This window comes from Epinephelus moara, chromosome 8 (genome assembly GCF_006386435.1).
Source record: "Epinephelus moara isolate mb chromosome 8, YSFRI_EMoa_1.0, whole genome shotgun sequence".
NCBI lineage: Eukaryota > Metazoa > Chordata > Actinopteri > Perciformes > Serranidae > Epinephelus > Epinephelus moara.
Genome location: NC_065513.1, coordinates 8092434 through 8114129, shown reverse-complemented (window position 1 = coordinate 8114129; position 21696 = coordinate 8092434). Strand labels below are relative to the sequence as shown.

Below are 21696 nucleotides of genomic sequence, written 5' to 3'. Positions count from 1 at the left end.
GACTCATATAAACCCCCTTAAACTTCTCATAAGACTGATTTGATCAAGTACAATTGACCAAATTTATTTTTTTGACAATGATTTTTTTGAGGGGGGCTTCTTTGCTCAAGAACCTGCAGAGTCTGGGACTGCCACTGGATCTGGGGGGTTGTAAGATTAAAGATAAAAATACATGCTTTCTCAATATTTCAGATTTTCTCTCTTCTTTGTTTTTCTTGTGAAATAAACCCAATGATGTCATCAGATAACCCTGACAATGTCATCAGGGTTATTTAGGAGACTGAACACACAGAAACCCTACATTACAAACAGAGGTGTGGGTTTTGAAGGATGTGACTCTTTTTCAGGCAGAGATGTTTCAGTGAAAGACACCATCCAGCTACATTATGGGAATCCCACAGTTTCCAGATACTGGGGACTAAAAGTCAGGATATCTCGGCCTCCATTGCTTCAGTTTTTACCACTCTTTTTTTAAAATCAGTCTCTTGTAAATCTCCAAAATTCAATAAATATAATAAATTATAAATAGCTGGTGTAAATTTCTTGTAAATATACTGTATGCAGCTTGTTATAATGAAGCTTGCAAGAAGGTTTTAAGTGGCCACGAGCCAAAATGGTGGGAGCCACTGGTATTGTAATTATGCATTTAGTTCTCTTTTTCAGTTTTCACTTTCACATGCTTTCATTTTTTCTCTGTTTTTACAAGTGGCCTTTACAGATTTTTCACATTACAACAACAAGAAATGGCACCTGCTACCCTTTCACGAAAATAAAGTAAAAACAACACTGCCCTGTGATAGAATACTATTCACACTCAAGCTGCATACTAGACTATCAAAAGCCTAGCTACTTTGGTGTTGAGTACACAGTTTCCTCACAATAAACCAATACATACAGAGACCAAGACATAATATAGAAACAGTCAGACAGAGTCACAGATAAAATGGAAAAGCTGGAGTGCTTCTGCGCTCCATCTAACAGGGAACTTTGCACACCCATGTTCAGTGACTGCAGTGGGCAATGGAGTCGTGATGCTGTGACCTCAATCTATTACTGCACTCAGTTCAGCTCCATTGGCTGCCATACAGTGACTTTAGACCATGTGGGTGGGGGACAGTGATATCACATCAGATTCAAATACCATCACTGTACACACTCACATACAGCAACAACAATCTGAGGAATCTTGTATGTCACAGCCATTAAAGCAGCAGACAGAGAATGATGAGCACATTTTTTCAGAAGATACAATCAGCACAGTCACAATCAGATCACTGAAAGGCAGACATTTGCCTGTGGAGCTGTGTGCTTGTGTTGTGACATTTGATGTAAATGAGTGAGTTTCAAAGCAGCAGCTACAACTCAGTAAAACCTCATGGAAAAGCCTGCATCAAATATCAGTTAAAAACTGGAAAATCTGTTTCTATATAGGTTCTAAATCAGTGCCCGTTTTACTTGATTTTTCTTCTCCATAACAAAAAGAACAAAGAAAAACATCAAATTGGCAAACATGCCCAATCCTCACATGCTTCCCACTTGGCACAGCCGCCTCACATTCAGGTGTATTTTTACCTACGAAATATGTGTAAAACATATTCATTATTTTTGTGCACATGGCTTTAAACAAATGATCAACATCTGCCCTAAACATGCATGGCACCTGACTGAAACCTGGACCTCCTGCCCTGCCAAAAATTGTTTCAGGTGTGAGTGGCACAATGTTTTTCTTATTTTCTGCTTGAAGTCAACATAAAGCCTGTCCCTTCACCCTGCACAAATAGCCTTCCATATCCCCTTTATTCTCCCTGACACTGTATCCAGTTCATGATATCAGAGAGTGGATCGTTTTCAAATGAAGACAGGCGTCCACACAATCAGTGCAGTTAACTCCCAGAGAGAGGGGAAAAATGCGTTGACATGCCTGTTGCACAGGCGTGCCTGTATTACAGCCCAGGCTGCTCCTGAGTGCAGCGCGGTCATGATGATGGATCCATTAAAGACTGCGTGAAAATGACACAATTAACATCGATTTGAGGGGGGTATGAAAAAGATAAACAGTGTGGGGAAGTTGACAGTGTGAGCTGCGGCTTGATGAATCAACATCTCTGCTGCGCATAGGGGAAGAGAAAAGAAAGAGAGAGCTCAAACAGTGACAATAAGTCCCGAGGATGAATCAGAAACACGCGTTGAAAATTCAATGTTCACAGTGGTGTATTTGAAAACCTCTAGAAATATGCAAAATCTTTAAAAGCACGACAGAAACGTGACAAGTGGTGCGTAACCACTGGGATGGCACTGCCTTTTTTAACACGCCGGGGAAAGGCGTTTAAAACCCCGTGACACCGAAAGTAAGCATGCATACACACGGACGCAGCCCTTACCTTTGGAGATTACTGATACTGTGCAATAAACAAGGAGCAGGAGGCCCGCCATGGAGAGGTAACGTCCTTTTGTCAGCGCACCCATACCGACGCGTAGTTCTCCACGGATACGCTATAGGGGTGACGGTGCTCCGGATCTCTGGTGCCTCCTCTCGCCTCCTCCGAGCTGGCCGAGCCCGGCTGCGCAAGTTCCTTCTGTAAACCAGGCAAGGGGACAGTTTGGCGCTCTGGGAGGAGAAGGAGAAGAAAATGAAGAGGAGGAAGTGAATGGCTTACTGTTGATCGAAAGGACAGAAGCATCTTCACTTCACTTTTGCTGTGCGTGTGTGCGCAGCAGGAGAGCCGCGCGCTCCGACTTTACCCCCTTTCCAGGCATCATCATCCCGGAGCTTGCCTCGTGCTAACCAATGGCAGAGTGAGGGAGGCGGGAGAGGAGGGGACCGAGGGGTAGGCTACATGTAGGCCTAATCACTCAAACATTTCTTCTAACTGCAATGCATCAGTCATAAGTGCTGCTAATGCGCTTAGGCTTAGGTAATATTGGTCAAAGTAGAAAAAACACAGTATGAAAAGAGTTCATTTCACTTAATAATTCAACGTGACACAGCTGCAGCTGATATTCCAGTAATATTCCCGAACCTGGTGATACATTTGAAGAGAGAGTGCAGCAGTGACTGGCAGTCAAGATATGTGGTCAGTGTAATAACTTATTATTTCCTCTTCAATCAGAGCAGAGCAGCAGAGCACACGGGCCCTCAGTACCCCTGACTGCCAAGTACATTTCTTAGAAATGTTTCTTGGCATTCTTGTTCTGTTTTCTGGACATAATTAAAAACTAAAAATCCTTCAGATGTATTTGGGGCACAGAAAACACTTCTGTCACTGTCACAAAAACCTTTCAGGAATAACACAAGGTTAAGAACACTATGAGCCACTTGGATCTAAGTTTTATAGGTATGTGTGCAAACCAATGGAATGGAATTGAAAATGGAAAACCACGTGGACAACCATATGGAAATATGACATATTTCTTTCATATGTTCATTTGAAGAAAGTTACAGTCTCCTCATTGCTCGCATTTAGGCACAATCAGTGTTTTCACTCTGATGTGTTTTCATTTTACTGAAATGTGCATTAAATACAGGTAGATGGACATGCACTTTGTAGCAGTTACATTGATGTCAGATTTAATGGAGACTGTACTGTACTATACTGGAGATCATTTGATAAAGATCACTCACATATTAAAAAAAACAATGCTCATAAAATAACAGTATTTAAGTTCTAATACTAGTGAGCTGTACTCTATCCCTGTCATTTCTCTGAAGACAGTGTAGCAAATAGTAACATATTTGGTTTAAATATCAATCAACAGATGTATTAATGATTGAATAATTGACTGATTTACTGGTACTTTGCCCTGCATTTCTCTATAGAAACTGTAACAAGAATGAAAATCCACCCACAACCAAATCATTGGAAAAAAAGGTTGGCACTGTACACCTTTCAAACCACCATTGCCTTACATTTGCACATCATGATGTAGTGGATATGAAACTTTACGTTTCTTTATGTTTCAGCAACACAGTGGTGGATGTGTTAGGTTTAGGCACAGAAAACACTTGGTTATGGGTTAGGAAAATATCGTCTTTGGGCTTAAAAAACAGTTTTGGTGGCACAAACACGGCAGGAGAAGCTGTAGATGTCTCTGTTAGAAGAAAAAGGGGGGTGGGGCTATTCCCGGTTGAAAAGCAGTGACGGGTTGCTAAGAAACATCCATGTTTGATTACTAAAAAGCTGCTGGAAATACACTGACAGGTGGCTAACATCAATACTTTACTTTAGAAATATTGATTTGATACATATTAAATGTACGGATGAAACTTATTTGTGAAAAAAACAATGCTGACACGAGAAGAACATGCAAACTCCACACAGAAGGGCCCCAGCCTGGGTGCAAACCGGAACCCACTTGCTGTGAGGCAACAGTGCTAATCACTGCACCACCCTGCTGCCTATGTGAATAAAATTCAGTTAAAGTACTGGTAATAGCAAGTAAAAAGAAGAAAAAAATGATTACAAGAAGTAATTGGGGAAAACAGTGCCCATCACACAAGACCATTAGTTAGTAATTGTTTAAGAAATCTTCTTAAAAGAAAAACTGTTACATATCTTAAGACTACATGATGCTCACCTGGGAAAAAAGTAGTTGAAGTACATTGTTTTTAGGACTTGATGATTTTTATCATATAAATGCGCACATACTTAACCCATTTAGCAAATTTTTCCCAGACACAAAACTATCCAAATCATCTGTCACTGGTAACCCTTTGAAATAATCAATCATTATTTTTTTTCTAATTTTCATGGAAGAGTAGGTAAAAAAAAAAACCTGTTACTGGCAGTCCCCAGCATTGCCACTAGAATGCTCTATCACATTCTAGAGTGACTACTTTACATATCAAAAACTAGGGCCGTAACGGTACATGTATTTGTGTCGAACAGTTCGGTATGCGACTTTCGGTTCGGCACAACCAGAAATTATTGGGCGCAGGATATTATTTTATTTTATTTCGTTTTATTTTAATTCCATTTTTGCGAGCCGAACCATTTAAAATATCTAGTTCCCCAACGGACATAATTGAGTGACAGACCGAGTCCGACCGTAAATCTCCACCTTCACTTTGTGCAGCACATTCTAGCATTTTGACAACATAGCAAGTGAGCCTGACGGACCTGAAGACCCACCCGCAAACTTTAAGTCCTCCATTTGGGAACACTTTGGTTTCAGGGTAAAATACGAAGATGGAAATAAACAAGTGGACAAGACAAAAGCAGTGTGCCGACACTGCAGAACAGCGGTCGGGTATGTACTTGGAAACACGTCTAACATGCTAAAGCATCTAAAGCGACACCACCCGAGTTTAGAAAAAGCAATCTGGTGCAAACTACGATATCGTCGTCGTTTAAAAAGAAAGAGCGTTTCCCTGACCATCGTGCTAAAGAAATAATCAACACCATTGGAGTTGAGTAAAGTTGTTTAAGCTGCACTTTAGATATAAGCATGTTTTGTTTACTGCTCTTTAACAAAGTGGGAAAGCTAAGTAAGTTCCTAGTAAAACTGAATCTGAGCAGGCTTTAAAGCTGACCAGCTGCACTATACTTTTTATTTTTATTGAGTAAAATTGTTTAAGCAGACATTTATATTTATATTTTTCATTCAAAAAATGTGTTAAAAAAACAGCAGGATTTTATTTTTCACTTTTATATTTCTATTTTCATTCAAACAATGTGAAAAAGCAGGATTTTATATATATTTGTTTCATTCAAAAATTGTGTAAAAAGAGTTAACTGCTGTGGTGGTATGTTTTAATAAGGTTACCAATAAGTAAAGGATATTTAATAGTTACACCCCTATCAAAAACCCTTATACATACTATCACTGCTTTGTCAGTGGCCTTTTACATTCACTTAAGATGTGCTAGGTATACTGCTGCATCTGCTGTTGACATTCCAGGATGCGCTATCAATACTGGGTGGATGTCAACAAAAGCTCATGGTTGGGTTTAGGCAACAAAAGTGGTTAGGTTAAAAAACATCTTGGTTTGGCATTTGGGAAGCGAGCATTAGGCTCCCGGGTGAAAGTCCGAGGTTTGTTAGACCCATCCACCACCCCTCCTACCCAGATGTTGTTTCCAGCAGCATTTCAACCTGACCCCGTCCAGCAGCATATCATACCCCCCGATCGGTGCTGTCCGGCTGACCGGCATATCATAACACCGCCAAAGGTTACATCAAGCTGTGTTACATACTGATGCCACCCGACTGCATTACATACTGCCCCGAAAGGTGGCTTTTAGCGTCAGGTGTCTGACGCCCAAATCACTGACAAAGCAGCAACAACTTTAGAATAAGAACAGGAGGTCATTATCACTGCTAATGTTGTTCCTGTCATGATCCATTTATAAAAGCCTGGCTGACAAATGGCCTGTCTCCCTCTCATTGTCAATATCTGACCCATCGCTATCACAATCATTGAAGACTGCGTCTTTTTTATTATTATTATTATTATTTTGAGGGAGAACTGTAAGTTTGTATGCATTGTCTTGGTTGTCACCTCAATCCCACATATCCAAAACTTCACTCAAAATGAGCCTAAAAAAAGAAGAGTAGAAGGTTAGGTAGAACAAGAAATATGTGTGTGTGGAAGTACATGAACATTTAGATTATTGTTGACGTCAACATGTTCACTAATTCTGTGACATCACTGAACAAAGTTAAGTAATTACAAATGCTCATATCAATAACAGACACCTTAATGATAACGTGTACCATAAATGTCTGTCCTATCTTTATGTTAGCATACTTTACGAACCTTTTGTTTGGGAGCTTTGATGCAGCCATCCTTGTCTCGTGGTACAACCAGGAAGAAGAGAGGAACAGCTCTGGACATGTGACAATTTACACTAAACATGTGACACTGCACATATTTCATTGAGACTCTTTATTGTTTCACAATTTGTTGGAAATGTATTGATACATCATTAAGTGACATTTTTAGAGCCATATCACTGTGAAGTTTTTTTGTGGTCACTAATGTGACCAAGACACAAACTATCACAAACTAATGACTAACATTATTAGTGGGAAAAAAAGGGCGTCGTCAGGGGCCCACAGCTAATTTTCACTCTAAGGGCCAAAGGTGGTTAAGCCAGCCTTTCCCCACTGAAGAGTTCTTGAGCCAGAATCCCCACAAACCACAAACATAAACAGGAAACTCAGTGACAGCTGGCTGACCAGGGGAGGCAAAAACTGCTCTTTTTGTCTAATTATCTTTCACTAAACACGGAAAATGGTTTTGTAAGATTTATTTTCTGTTTTGCTTCTGTTTTCCTCAGAGCTAATGATTCAGTATCGTACTACTCTACACTTTGGTCGGAGGACAAAAGATTTCAGTCAAGGTTGTGTTGCTGAAGGACAGTCTGTGTCACCGCCAGAGCATCTTGCTATTTGCAGTGTGTAATGTAGGTCTGTTGTTGCACAGGACCAGAACCATTTTACTTTTCTGTTCATGATTTGTGCTGCTTGTTGTTTATCTGTCATTGTGATTGAAAATGTTTCTAAATGAATGACATGATTGAAAACTAAATAATTGCAAGAGAAAGAACCTTATAGGCCTATAACATTTCTTATGTGGAAAAGTTGTTTACCAGTACATTATGTGCAGTTACAAAGAATTTCCTGCCAAGATGCATCTGCTCGGTCTGTATCATCTACAATGTCCTTGTTTCATATTTATTGGAATGAAGGCCTAATGCCAGCCTTTTTCCCCCTCTTTTATCACATTTTCCAGCAACAAAAAAAGTACAAACTTAAAACCAGTAGAAACTAAATGTTTGCTCAGCATTATGCATGCTTTTGACTTGAAAACCTTTTTATTTGAGTTTAGCATTCCTTAAAGATAACTGCAAATAAACACTTTCAAAAAGTCACCACTTTTTTTCTCTTCAATCTGTCAAAATTTTCAGCAACTCTGCTTCTCCCTTCCATCAAGCAAAGCTCAGGGTGTTTCGTCAGGAAGTTCTTGACCTGATTCTGTGTTGCAGATATTCTGCACTCAATTATGTTTTCACTCTCATCTGACACAGATGTGTGGCCAGCAGAAAGCTTTACGGAATGGCTTTAAATCTGACTTTATGGATATAGAGAAAATTAGATACCGACTCAAGTGACCTTCATACATGCAATTGCTTAAATTGGAATTTGTTGGTGTTTCCATGACAATAAGTGTTTCTTATTTCATTTATCAGAGACACCATCATTATGGCAGCTTGACTGAGCTAGTCATTGATTGGTAGAATTGGTAAATGCAAAAGCTTAAAATTTTTACGGTTGCTGGAGTATCTTAAAATACATATTTTTTTCTTGTTATACTGTGCACATTTCTTCATCTCTTGAAGATATCTGCTATGTCTTAGAGCTGTCTTTAATATTATTGTTCTCAATCAAAAGTATGTCAGTGGAGCCCTTGAACTTATCATTGACATCACTTGAAGTTTCACCTTGTTCTTGTTCATCTTCAAGTACTAACAATCAATTGACAGTTTGCTAAAGCTGTGATAATAAAAGTGATACTCAACAGAGTTTGGAAGGTGATATATTTTTTAACCTTTACAAAAGCCACAGAAAGAAATGCTAAAGTGTAAAAAAACTGATAAAACTGCAAGCTGTCAGCTGCAAACGTTAGTGTGCTCAGCCAACTATACCGACAGTAGCAGTCTATTGTATCCAAAGGCAGTGTAGTTTCCTAGTTAATGAAGCCTAAGCTTGACGCTCTCATATCCCTCTCGTAATCCACAAAAATGATACGAAAAACTCCACAGGATCCTCTTGATTCAGTTCAACTGTTTACTTCAAAAAATAAACCACGGTACAAAGGTTATCCACACGAAAACAAAAAAGAGAATAAGATAATGAAAAGAATAACAAGGTCAAAAAACTGTGTGGCTCCACTCCACTTGCCTGACTGCCTGTCTCATGCGGTAACCACACCCACCACCATACTTAAGTTTTAACAGGCAATTAAATATGCAAACTTACTAGAGAGCCTCAGTTTACTCACTAATATCACACAAAACCTTACAATTGAGAATTTTAACCTTTTAACTTAACCATACACATATTTTTAAATGTAAGGAATTAAACCATGAACTTACTACTCTGTATATATGAACTGTAAATATTTTAACCTGAAATAGTCATTTTTGTCTGAATAAACATAAATTATCACCAGAAAATATGAACTTAAATTACCATCCACATATGAATGAAATCAGAATGAATTTAGGCTTCTACATTACCGGCCCCTAATTGTTATCAATGTCCTTGAAACAATTACTCAAAAAGTATAAACTTAAATGAGAGGAGCCTAAATAATATTACTAGTCCTGAGTAAAAGAAGTCCATTGTTCTTTGCCTCATTCAAATGAGGCTTTGACCTTACAACGGTCCATCAGTTATCTTCTGATTCCTGAAGAAGACATAGCTTTGTTATAGGGCGGCAAAGCTCATTGGTCCTGGTCTTCACCTTCACCTGACGAACAAGGCCATTTCTGTCAGGAAAGGTCTCCACAATTCTTCCAAGAGGCCATGAATTTCTGGGAGAAGTGTCATCCACAATCAGAACCACATCACCAACACAGAAGTTTCTTCTAGGTTTAGACCATCGCTGACGTTCTTGAAGCTGTGTGAGGTATTCCTTGCACCAGCGTTTCCAGAAGACATCCGCGAGGTATTGCACCTGTCTCCAACGACGACTGGCGTACTGTTCATCCTTCTGAAATACTCCTGGTGGCAATTCAGGTTTGACCTTGAGCAACAACAAATGGTTGGGTGTTAGGGCCTCTAAATCGTTGAGGTCTGATGAAGCCTTTGTGATGGGCCTGCTGTTTATAACTGCCTCGGCTTCGCAAAGTAAGGTGTAGAGACCTTCTTCGTCCAAAAGCTGCTCTTTGACTGTGATGTTCAGGATTTTCCTCACCGAACGGATTAGTCGCTCCCAGCATCCTCCGTGGTGAGAACCTGCTGGCGGATTGAAGTGCCACTGAACACCTCTGTGTTGCAAGTGCTTCTCAATCTTGGTCGTGTTCCATTCTTGGATTGCTTTTTTCATCTCACTGTCAGCCGACCTGAAGTTGGTTCCATTATCTGAATACATCTCTCTGACTTGTCCTCTTCTGGCAAGAAATCTTCTGATTGCATTGAGACATGCATCAGTGTCGAGTGAAGAGGCAACTTCTAGATGCACGGCCCTTATGGCAAGACGTGAAGATAACGCCGTATCGCTTGACTTGCCCTCTTCCCCTTTTCACTAGGAACGGGCCAAAGTAATCACAACCCACTCTTGTGAATGGAGGATCGTCCGGCAGGACTCTGCATGTCAGTAGATCTGCCATGAGTTGATTGCCAGCAGCTCCGTGTAGTCTTTTACAGATGACGCACTTGCCGAGGAACCTTCTGATGGCTCCACTGGCTCCAGGGATCCAGAATCTTTGACGTAGCTGAGCCAACATGTGATTCCTTCCCGCGTGAGCTGTAATGTCATGAATGTGTCTCAACACAAGCTTTGTGATGTGTGAGTAAGGTTGCTTTATATTGAAACATTCCTTTTAAGACTAAACATTCATCCTGTGTGAGGCAAGATTCTAGTTTGTCAGTTTAGAGTTACAACATGGCTCTGTTTTGTTGCAGAGCTTATTTCTCATCCGCAAATAATTTCTCTTGTAAAAGTTAAGCATATTCTACTGCCCTGTTTACACCTGTATTAATATGTGAGCATCCTGAGTCACAAGTGGACAGCTCCTAGTACAAGGGTGAATGCACCAAATGTGTCCTCAAGGCATCTTGAGATCCGATTGATCATACCACATTCGAAGGGTAGTCCTGGTGGCATGTGGCCATATTCTTTCAGCAGTGTAAATGCTAATTTGTCCTGGCCCGCACTGAATGACCGCCTACTCAGCTGACACCCTTGCTTATCTGGCCCGACTGGGTAAGCAAACCATTTTGGTGCAGTTGCACAGATGCAGAGCTAAAGGACCATCTCTGGAACCACTCTACGTCTGCCGAATGGTCAATTCAACGTCTGCTCCAGTTGGAGACAGAGTTTTCAACTAACTCGTGCAGATTTATTATTAGTATCAGCTCACATCTAGCAAAAGCTGATAAAATCTGCCAGAGACAGTCATGATTTCCATTGTCAAAATCCACAGTCCTCAGCTATATATGAGAGGTATGCTTTTGGTTAATTCTTTGTGAAACTGCAGAACCGTATACGTCAAACCTTGTAATGGTAATGGTAAATCTGCCACCATTATGGGTCAGGTACTCAAATCTGAATTTATTACACAAAGGATGTTCTAGTTAAGACATATTTACAAAAACAAAGGAACTGAGAACTCCAATTTACCACATCTGCCTCTGCTGACCACTTTTATAACATCCTGTTCTGGACTGGCCACTTGTGACAGGGCTACAATGGATGTGAAAGGTGCACTTAAGGACAACACTTGAAATGATTCACCTCTTGTAGCTTTTTATTTAAAATGATTGGGAGAGCAATCAGTGTAAGTGCCTCCAGCCATGCAGATAAAACAAAGTGGGCAGGCCTTTGTTTTCATGGGTGGTGAGAGCTGAAAGAATGGTACACAACTAGTTCAACTATACTTGACTGGAGTGTAGCAGTAGGATTACTGTGCAGATTAGTTTGAGTTTTACTGTAGTTACATTGCTGTGAGGCCAACCTGTCCCCTAAAAATTATGCCAATATACAACTGATTTGCATTGGCTAATATGTTTTGTAGAAAAAATGTTGTTTAGGTTATGGAACATATCTGTAAAATGTCAGATTTCATGCATTTCCTCACAGTAATAGTTCTGATTGCTCCTGAAACAATGTTTAAAGATTTAATGGTTATTGTTATTAAGCAAAGCTTTTGGCCAATTTTAAATCTGAATTGAAAGTATTGGAAAAAAAATCAATGCAGACCTGAAGAACGAGATGGGGCATGTTGACCTTTTATATTAGAGCCTCTTTATTTTGAATATTTCTATGATCATGGCATCAAATTAATCTGGTGGCGTGATCTTCATTGAAAAATGACATAACCCCATGAAATTGGTGTGGTCTGTGTGTCACGTATGGCCCATTCTTTCAGTGCCCCTAGGTCAGATTTGTGCCTTTTTTGATACCTCAACTGGGAGCCACCAAACTCAGACCTTTTCATATTCTACACATAGTGGCTTCAACCAAGAATGTAATCTTTCCCAAACCATGAACAGGTGTTTTGGTAGCCTAACTGTAGCCACACTTAGAACATGAGATGTTAATAGGTCATGTTCTTCCTACAGCCAACCACCCTTTATGACTTTCCTGTATATACTGTAAGAACATCAAAAATAAATTCAATGCAAGTAGCAATTCTATCATCTCCAAGCTTCATTTGGCAGTACAAGTCAGTGGTAAGGGATGTCATATGCTGCAAAGCCCTCTGAGGCAAATTGTGATTTGTGATATTGGGCTTTATAAATAAAATTGATTGATTGATTGATTGACAAATTCCATTAAAAGTCCAAATTCTTGTGGATTGAGGGTAGGAGCTCTTCCTCAGCCTCCAAATGCTGGTCTGATGTGTACAGTACTTTCTCCCCTACATTAACAGGAAGGGAAGGCAGGTATCTGGGTGGTTGGTGTCCTTATTGATTCTCCTGGCCTTATTCTTGCAGCACCTGGTGTAAATATCCATTGGGCAGGGTAGAGCAGTGCCTATAATGTGTTTGGCTGAACGAAGCACTCTTTGCAGGGCTTTGCGGTCGTGTTCAGTGCTGTTTCTGTACCAGACAGTGATGTCCCCTGTCAGGATGCTCTAAATAGTGAGGGAGAAAAAAAATCCTCAGTATTTGAGGGGATACGTGGAATTTTCTCAAGCCACCTCTCCAACGAGGACTTTCTGATATAAAGAGGGCATAGTTCCTTTGCTGCTTCTTCCCAAAGTCTACCATCATCTCTTTAGTGGGCTGACATTCAGGAATAGGTTGTTGTCCTGACACCAGCAGGTCAGCTCCTCCACTTCTTTAAGGTAAGCCTTTTCATTGTAATCTGTGATCAGACCCACTGCAGCTGTGTCATCAGCAAACTTAATGATGATGTTGGAGTTGTCTGTGTACAGGGAATACAACAGGGGGCTCAAAACGCAGCCCTTGGGTGCTTCGGTGTTAAGGAAGTCAAAGATCCATACGCACAATGAGTTTCTTGAGCTTTGTGACTAGCCTGGAGGGAACTATGGTATTAAATACTGAACTGTAGTCAATGAGCAGCAATCTCACAAAGCTACCTTACTTTTCTGGGTGAGATTAGGTGGTGTGGAGGATGTGCACTATGGCGTCTTCTGTACATCGGTTGAGACGGTAGGCATACTATAGTGGGTCCAGTGTGCTGGTTAATGAGGAACAGATGTAATCCTTACCAGTCGTTCAAAGCACTTCATCACTACAGAGGTTAGTGCCACTGGGCAGTAGTCATCCAGGCAGGCTGGTCTTGTTTTCTTGGGCATAGGAATGATGGTGGACTTCTTGTAATCTGTCATAGTTCTTAACAAGTACTGCGTGTATCAAGGCATGATATATCGCATTCTTGTTCCATAAAGCTCCACTGTTGTTCAAAACTATGTAAAACACCTCAGTGACATGTTCCTTCCTTACCACTAACACACATTCTTTATTTTGAGTCAGTTCCACATACACTGTCCTACTGCTGTAAATAGTGTGTTAAAAATCGGCATCTGAAAATAGTCCCCAACAACTGTACAGTTTCCTCCAACATGAGAGACTAAAACTAGTTTTCCAGAGAAGAGATTAAAATCCATGTGTGTGTATAATTCACCACCATAGTTTGTCATTTGTCCCCACCACTTTTTGAAAAGGCCGATTTTGTCCCCGTCACATCACAGTCCTCCCATGACACTGCCCAAAACATAAGGACCCTTTCAAATATTTTTTTTTTTTTTTTTGTCTGAGCCACATATGTCCCAACCACTTTTCAACACAAAGTGACACACTTGTTCACCATCCATCTTTGACCATAACCCAACCATAACCATTTTCATTCAACAACATGTGAATTTGCAATCATTGTGCACCATGATACACAGGAAGACATCCAGACACTCTAAAAATATATAAACTAGAATGGAAGTATTAAAAAGCCTTTGTTACAGTGGCTGAATCATTAAAGAGCCAAGATGCATGACCACTGAAGGTCTTCATCAGGGCTTTAAAAATGTGCACTATGTAGCAAGCAATGCTAGCAACTGCATCCAGAGCTTCCATCTGGCCCACAACCAAGTACTGAAACATATACCTTAACAAACACAATCTTAAAGAAGTATTTCACTGCCAGAGAGATGGGCTTTTAATTAAACTAGGATGTCCTTGTCGTAGAAAGACCCAAATAATTCTGAAATTGGTGCTACATGACCAGAGAAAACAGAGAAAAAGGACACTTTTAGTCAAGAGAGAGAAAACCTACAACTACCAGAATACACTGCCCTGCACCAGACCAATAAATGCTCCCACTGGTGGCTGACATAATGCAAAAACTAGTTCTACCATTTGATCTCAGTTTTTTTTTGGCATCCATTTTCACTGTCCAGGAATGAGTATGGCCCTCTTCCTTTGCACAAACTCTAGCTATTACCGTTAAACACAGCACTGAAATATCTTTCTGACAACAATTTAGGCAAGAAATAGGCAATACAGCAACATAATCTTCAATCAGCACTGCCTAATTTTACTGTTTGATTGGATTTCGCTCCAGCTTTGAGAGACAGAGGGGGCACGAGAGAGGCGGCTCTCTGTCTTGATCTGCTTCTACATTCTTTGCATCTGTGGTTGGCAGCTTGGGTCGCAGGCAATACGAAAATGTGGAAGTATGGCCTGTAGGTCGAGCAACAGCCTGGGAGAGCCAGCAAAACTCAGCAGGAGGCTGTATTTTCTATAAATTTGCATCATTTGGCAGAGTTTTGCTGGAGGGGTGGGGGGATATATATCTAGGTACTGGTAAGATGGAGGGAAGTTTACCACAGTTCATTTGCACATACTACCCACATTGNAAAACATGCAAAAAAGTAAGAAATCAGGAAGGGGGCAAACACTTTTTCACACCACTGTATATCTAGGTACTGGTAAGATGGAGGGAAGTTTACCACAGTTCATTTGCACATACTACCCACATTGTTTTGATACAAAGCTGGTTGAAAATTGGCAAAGTATCTCTTTAATTTGAGCAGGCCAAATATGCACTTCAACCTATGAACATGATGTAATCCACCTGATAACTGTCATGGGAAACTGTTCTGTCAAACACAGTCACATTTTATTTAAATGATAACTTTATTTGTTTAATCTTCATCTTACTTTCACATAACTATTCGCTGCCATTGGTATCAATTGCTGAGGTCTGAAATCCAGATTTACTCAAACTGGAGAAAGTTTGGTGGAGCTGTGATGGAATAGGCAACCACAATGACTATCTGTGTTAGGCTCAGACATTTCACAATCAAGCAAAGACACCTCAAATAAGTACCTCTCTTTAAAGAGTAACTTAATATCAGGCTGTTTAAAAATGATTCAATGCTCTCTGGTTGAAAGTTTCAAGTCTATTTCACCTCTGTGGCCGGTTTTACAAAGATATTTTAAACTGGTCTGTAGTGTCTTATTGTACTCTGAGATTGGTCCAATACCAGACAGTTTTATAAAATAGAGAGATTCATTATAAGCCTACAAAGTTAGCCACCCTACCCTCACACTAAGTTTGAACTAAGAGCCATGTTTCCATGGTAACAATCAGTGACTAACAATCCATGACACCTGCTGATCAGTGGCACCAAATGTCAAAAAAGAAAAAGAAAAACACAGCTCATAATTAGAGGTTTGCTTTCAATGCCGTGGAGTGAGGAATGAGAAAGAGAGAGGTTTAGCGGGTGCAGTAACCTGTAGGAAATATACAACATTGTCAGTTGTTTTGGATTGCCCTCGGAAACTTTCCTGATCCTGATGACTTAGCAGAAGATCTGATTCCTGCCTCATTAAGAAGCCAAAGCACATCAGCTCTGCTACAGGTCTGCACTGCACTGGGGTTTCTTGCCATTGGAAGTGTTTTTGTTTTGTTACACTCTTGTAACAGTTGAATTCTTCCAGAAGGCAAACATTTTCTCCTAAAGTGAACAGAGATGAGCAATTTGATGGAGTTGCTCGATCATGTTTTCTTTTTTGTTTGTCTGAAAAAAGTCTTAATATACCCAGAATTTTTAGCCAAAAAGCCCTACTTAAAGGGATGGTTCGGATCTTTTGAACTGAACTATTTTCACTGCTTTACCTTGCCATCAGACAAATGATTTCCAGGAGGGAACAGAAGCCATTACATTGCTCTCTTCAAAGCCAAACTCCATTGAGAAAAACAGTAATTTCACATACCAGGACACAAGAGCTGCTGGTCTACCGCTGCCTCAATCACTTAGTCTGTTTGTGTTATTGTGTGACTTTGGTATTTAAAAGGGTTAATTCAGCTTTACCAGTCACACAATAACACGAGCAAACTAACTGATGGAGGCAGCGGTAGACCAGAAGCTCCCTTCTTCTGTGAGCTAGAATATATGGAGTCTGGTGGCTTTGACAAGAGCATAGATGAAGAACTGAGGCCCTTCACAGCTTTTCCATCGGGAAGAGCTGTCTGCGGCAAGGAGGAGTAGTAAAAATATATTCTCAGTATAGCATACACTTAAACTGTTATATATTTGTTTAGGTGGGACTTTTTAGGTGGCTAAAATAGGTTTTGCTACCTTCCTCATCCAGAACAGCATGTTGTACTCCTGCCTGCTCCTCTAAACTGGGGGCGTGCCATTTGTCGTCTACTGCCATCCCACTTCAAAAGATCTGAACTATCTCTTTAAGATAGTCAATAACTAGACTACTTTGCTATCTAAACTATCTAAAGTCGGTCTTAGTCTGATCTAAGCCACAGTGAAAGGCTCAGAACAAGCCCGCTGACTTTGACAGAAGTCTGCTGTGTTGCACAGATAACCACACCTGACAATAATGTCTTTGTGTACTGACACCCACACACAGAACACTTTTATTGCACATCACTGCAGCATGGTGGGAAGTAAAAACAAGATTTTCAGGGGGTGCTGAGTTACTCTTGAAGGTGCTACACACCTATAGTTCACCTATACAGCTGCTCTCACTTATTTCAATAATTAGACCAGTATTAGGACATAAAGTGGGGTACCATCATCAAATTTCCATTTTAACTCCACCCATCTTCACCCGTGTGGGCGGCGCCTTCACAGTCCCACATGAGCGAAAGGAGGCGCGTGACTGTCGAGGCAATATTCATGCAGAATGTTGGTAGTGCATGTGTGACGGACACAGAAAGCTAGCTTGTTAGCTAATGTTAGCTAGCTTGCTAATAAATACCACTAAGTATGATGGTTTTGGTACAATTTGCATTTTCTTATGTTCTTAATGTTTTCTAATATTACTTTCTCCTGACAGATTCATTATGTTTACATGCACAGTTCCAGCTATGGTCAATCAATTCAATTTTTTGAGAGATACGTCAGACTCCACTATGATACTGTAGGTGGCAATATGCCCCCTTTCAGCTTGTTAGTACTGGACCTTTTTCAGGTTGACCTATTACATCACAGACCAAACAACTGACAAGCAAGTTAGCTACATCCACGTATTTTAAAATATTTAACTCTTTGAGCTGACACAGCTGGAACAGTGTCTCCATATCCATCCAAAAATGCATAGCTCTGGATGTAGATTTTGTCATGTTGTTACCGGCTTCTTTTTCTGTTAAGCATTCAATGTGGAGCATGCACAGATTGCCCAGGCCAGTTTGAGACTGATTGACTGTATACACGCAGGAGGAATTCAACTCCAAATTGCGGCAGTAGATCAGTCCATAGGGACTTGGGTTGGGAATCGGAGGGTCGCCTGTTCAAGTCCCCGTCCGGACCAAAATATGGAGCGTGGACTGGTGGCTGGAGAGATGCCAGTTCACCTCCTGGGCACTTCAGGGGCACCACTGCCGAGGTGCCCCTGAGCAAGGCACCGAACCCCCCAACCGCTCGGAGCGCCTGTCATGGGCAGCCCGCTCTGACATCTCTCCACCTAGTGCATGTATAGGTCCAGTTTGTGCATGTGTGTGTTCGGACCTGTGTGTAATTGACAAACAGAGTGAAAAATTGAATTTCCCCTCTGGGATTAATAAAAGTATGTAAAATTAAAAAAAAAAATGTAAAATTAAAAATTACCTGGGTGTCTTACAACGTTGAGAAATTTGATTTAGTACAATTTCAGTCCGCCCAACATGTTTACATGTATTTTAAAAGTCTGTCTGTATTTTTCATGGTCAATATGATACAATATTGGCTGGTTAGACATGGCAACAATCAATGTCTCCTCATACAAACATACATTGGCAGCCCGCTAGGTGGCTGTACCTACACTAGTTGCCAACGGTTGCCAACTGCTAGTAACGGAGGAAGAAGAGGAAAAACTCTGAGGCAACAACAACTTGGATTTCACGGGTGAGTTTCTTATCAAAATCGTCTCATTAAAAATTTGAAAAACTTAATAACGTTAAGCATCCTAAGCATACGGCGGCCGAGACGTGCATAAAAGGCTTTTCTCGCAGCACCGGCCACGCTGGAAATAGAGCAGTGGGCTGAAGCAGAGCGGCGTGGCGCGGCGTCCGGCGCCGGTGTGGGTTTGTTCATAGGATATAATGGAGCCGGGCGTTTTGACGCGCGCCATATGGCGGCGGTTTGTGTTGCACTTTAGTCTTAATATAATTGGAACAATGATTTTAAAATTCCTCAACAAAACACACATTAAATCACACACATATATACATACACACACACACACACACACACACACACACACACACACACACACACATATATATACATATATTGACTTGGGATGTCAAGAAAGAGGGTGAGGATTTTCCAGCAAGTTTAAAAAAGTCATCATTTTCTTGGCACTTGTGTCCAGAGGCCACTTTAAGATACATCCACATCGGCTTCAACATAAGGTTAAAGGCTTTTTCACTAAGTGTGAGTCTGATGTTAGAAACAATTTTTTTTGTTGGCCCATGGAGATTAAAAGCAATCAATGACATTATTTCTGCCTCCAGAAAAGACTTGCCATTTTATAGATTAAAATAAGTAAAACCCAATATAGTATTTCAATACAGCGGTACAATACACTCATAAACAATAGGTAAATTGTATATTTACAGTAATTTCTTTTGCTAATATTGAATGTTTATTTGACTCCTCTGTCTGTGGTCTATGTTACTGTGTTGCCTGCAGAGGCTGAGGATCCCTGAACTAGACACAATAAAAGAAATATTAGACTACAATGAAATACAATTATACAAGCAATATCAGGATTCCACCTGGTGAACTGCTGCTGGCATTATTAAAAACATTCACGTAATCTGCAATATGAACCAGAGACAATATGGCTAAATTTAATTTACTTGATAATTGATACACTCTAGGTAAAGTGCAAAATGATTCCCTGGGTGTACATGGAGTCAATGGTCTGTTTCTAGAGCAGGCTGTAGAGGATGCGGACATGTGGCATGATATTATGGAACAAATCCAGGAAGAGGCTCAAATATCTGACCTTCAACAGTCCAAAATTCCCCAGCTTATCTCTCACCAGCCTGATCCAATACATATGAGTCGGGTTACCATCATGCTCAAACACAGCGTTGCTCACAACACCACTGTGAAAATTACATCTTATTGAACTTGGACTGGTATTGCTGTGCCAACACTGTCACAAGAAACATGATTCATTTGGCTGATCCTGCTCAATTAGAACCAAAGTAGGTGCTGGCGGAAAATCACACAAATCTGAGAGAAGTGAAAAACAACATGCTAAATCTGCAGTTTTATCACAAATTAACAATTTTTGATCAAACATCATGGTGAGGTTATCTTTACATACATGACGTCCCTTTACATGTTGGTGGCACATATTGTGTTGAAATTAGCGACACCAAGGAAACAGCACTTAAAGTTAATTCGGATCCTTTAAAGTGATGGACACACAACATTACTGGTTCAATGAAGTCACGTAATAGGTGGTGGTTAATGTCACAACACTGTAGGTAGTAAGGTGGCATGCTTTAGTAGTTTGCTTAGGGGCATGCTAGAAAAGATTTATTTATTGAACACAAGACAATTACATACTAAAAACTTAACTTCCTAAAACAAAATCTCAACATTTTGTGTCATTTTTATACCGACCATTTAAATACCAACTGTAGTGTATTATCATTCACTCTGAAGCTTTGGAACAGATGACCTGTAAGGGGCTCAGGGTCAGAAGTATATATGGTCAGGGTCAAGAAGGTATTTATGGCCCAGGGTCAAGGTTTGGTGAAGTCCAACTAGGGTGACTCTCTGTTGTCTGTTTGACTTTGTCTCACAGAAACAATCGCGTTTATATAAAGCAGGGTATTTGGAGCTGCTTTTCAGAGCAGTTCACATTGGCCGAGAACCTCTCCAAGCATCCTGGATGCTTGATAGATGCTGTACTTCTTGTAATAAAACCTTTTCTTTATGCAAGCAAGACGGTGTCATCGGAGTCTCCTTCATCACCTTCACATCATCGCTATTTAATAAACAACACAACAACACGCTGTGGACATTTCAACCATAGACTGTATTTAGTAATGAACAGCATGACAGCTCCCCACAAGCCAAACCAAAACATTCCCCTCTGGTGGTTGCCCCTTCCATGTTAGCAGAGGGGACATGGGCCAGACTGAAAAAAATCAAAGTAGCTACACGTCAACAAATGTTACCAAAGATGGTTTCTGTCATTTTTAATAGTTCTTATCATGCAGCTGTAGCCTATGTTCAAGTCTTCCTTTTCTGAAGATTTTCATTTAATTAGTTATTTGATGCTATGAAAAGGGGGTGTGACATCATGATTGACAGCCGAGTGTGTTAATTGGTGTGCTTGTGATCTGCTAATGATTGAGTTGGATAGGTGTATGGGCAGGAACTCAATACATTAGAGATCACTACTGTGTACACTCTGGCTCCAAATGATGTCACCAGCGCAAGATGGCAGTGGTCATATCCAGAATATTTTGGCATCATTTTTGTACAGTTGGAGTGATTGGATCTTTATGCAGTCTGTGGTTTTAACCAGTTTGGAATTTACTTTGTCACTACAAATTATTTCCTCATAAGAAAAAATATGATAATAAGAAAAAGCACAAATATACTCTCAATGAACAATCAATTTAAGATTTTTTTTGTGAAATTATACTAACCTACTTACTGTACCTATAGTTTTACAAATTAGTGCTCCAAACTAACTGCTGATTTAAACTTAAAATGTTTATGTTTTACCTACTAAAAATTATATCCTTTTTTTTGGGCCAAGTCCCACCCTCAAACGCGATGAGCCAATCACAGTGCGTATAGCCATTCCCATACATTCGGACATTCTCTGCCTGGACGTCCATTGAAATGCATTACAGAAAGTCAGTTTTGTTTGGTTTTATGAGCTTTTCCTGAGATTTGAAATTTAAAAATGGTCAAACGGTGTGCATGGGGTACATGCAACTCTGACACAAGGTATCCTGAGAGGCTGGGCGACGAGGTGTATTTTTTACACTTTAAACCACATCTCAACTGAGAAAAGTGTCTCCTTT

The 21696-nt window shown here is 40.3% G+C and overlaps 1 protein-coding gene across 1 annotated transcript in view; it reads right to left on the bottom strand.

Moving 5' to 3' along the window:
- The window catches only part of unc5db (unc-5 netrin receptor Db), a 274435-nt gene extending 271728 nt beyond the window's left edge, over positions 1 to 2707 (bottom strand). Inside the window, 1 exon segment of the mRNA XM_050051503.1 lies at positions 2382 to 2707. Coding sequence (XP_049907460.1) covers positions 2382 to 2466 — 85 coding nt within the window. The 5' untranslated portion in view covers positions 2467 to 2707.
- Between the last annotated feature and the right edge of the window lie 18989 nt (positions 2708 to 21696).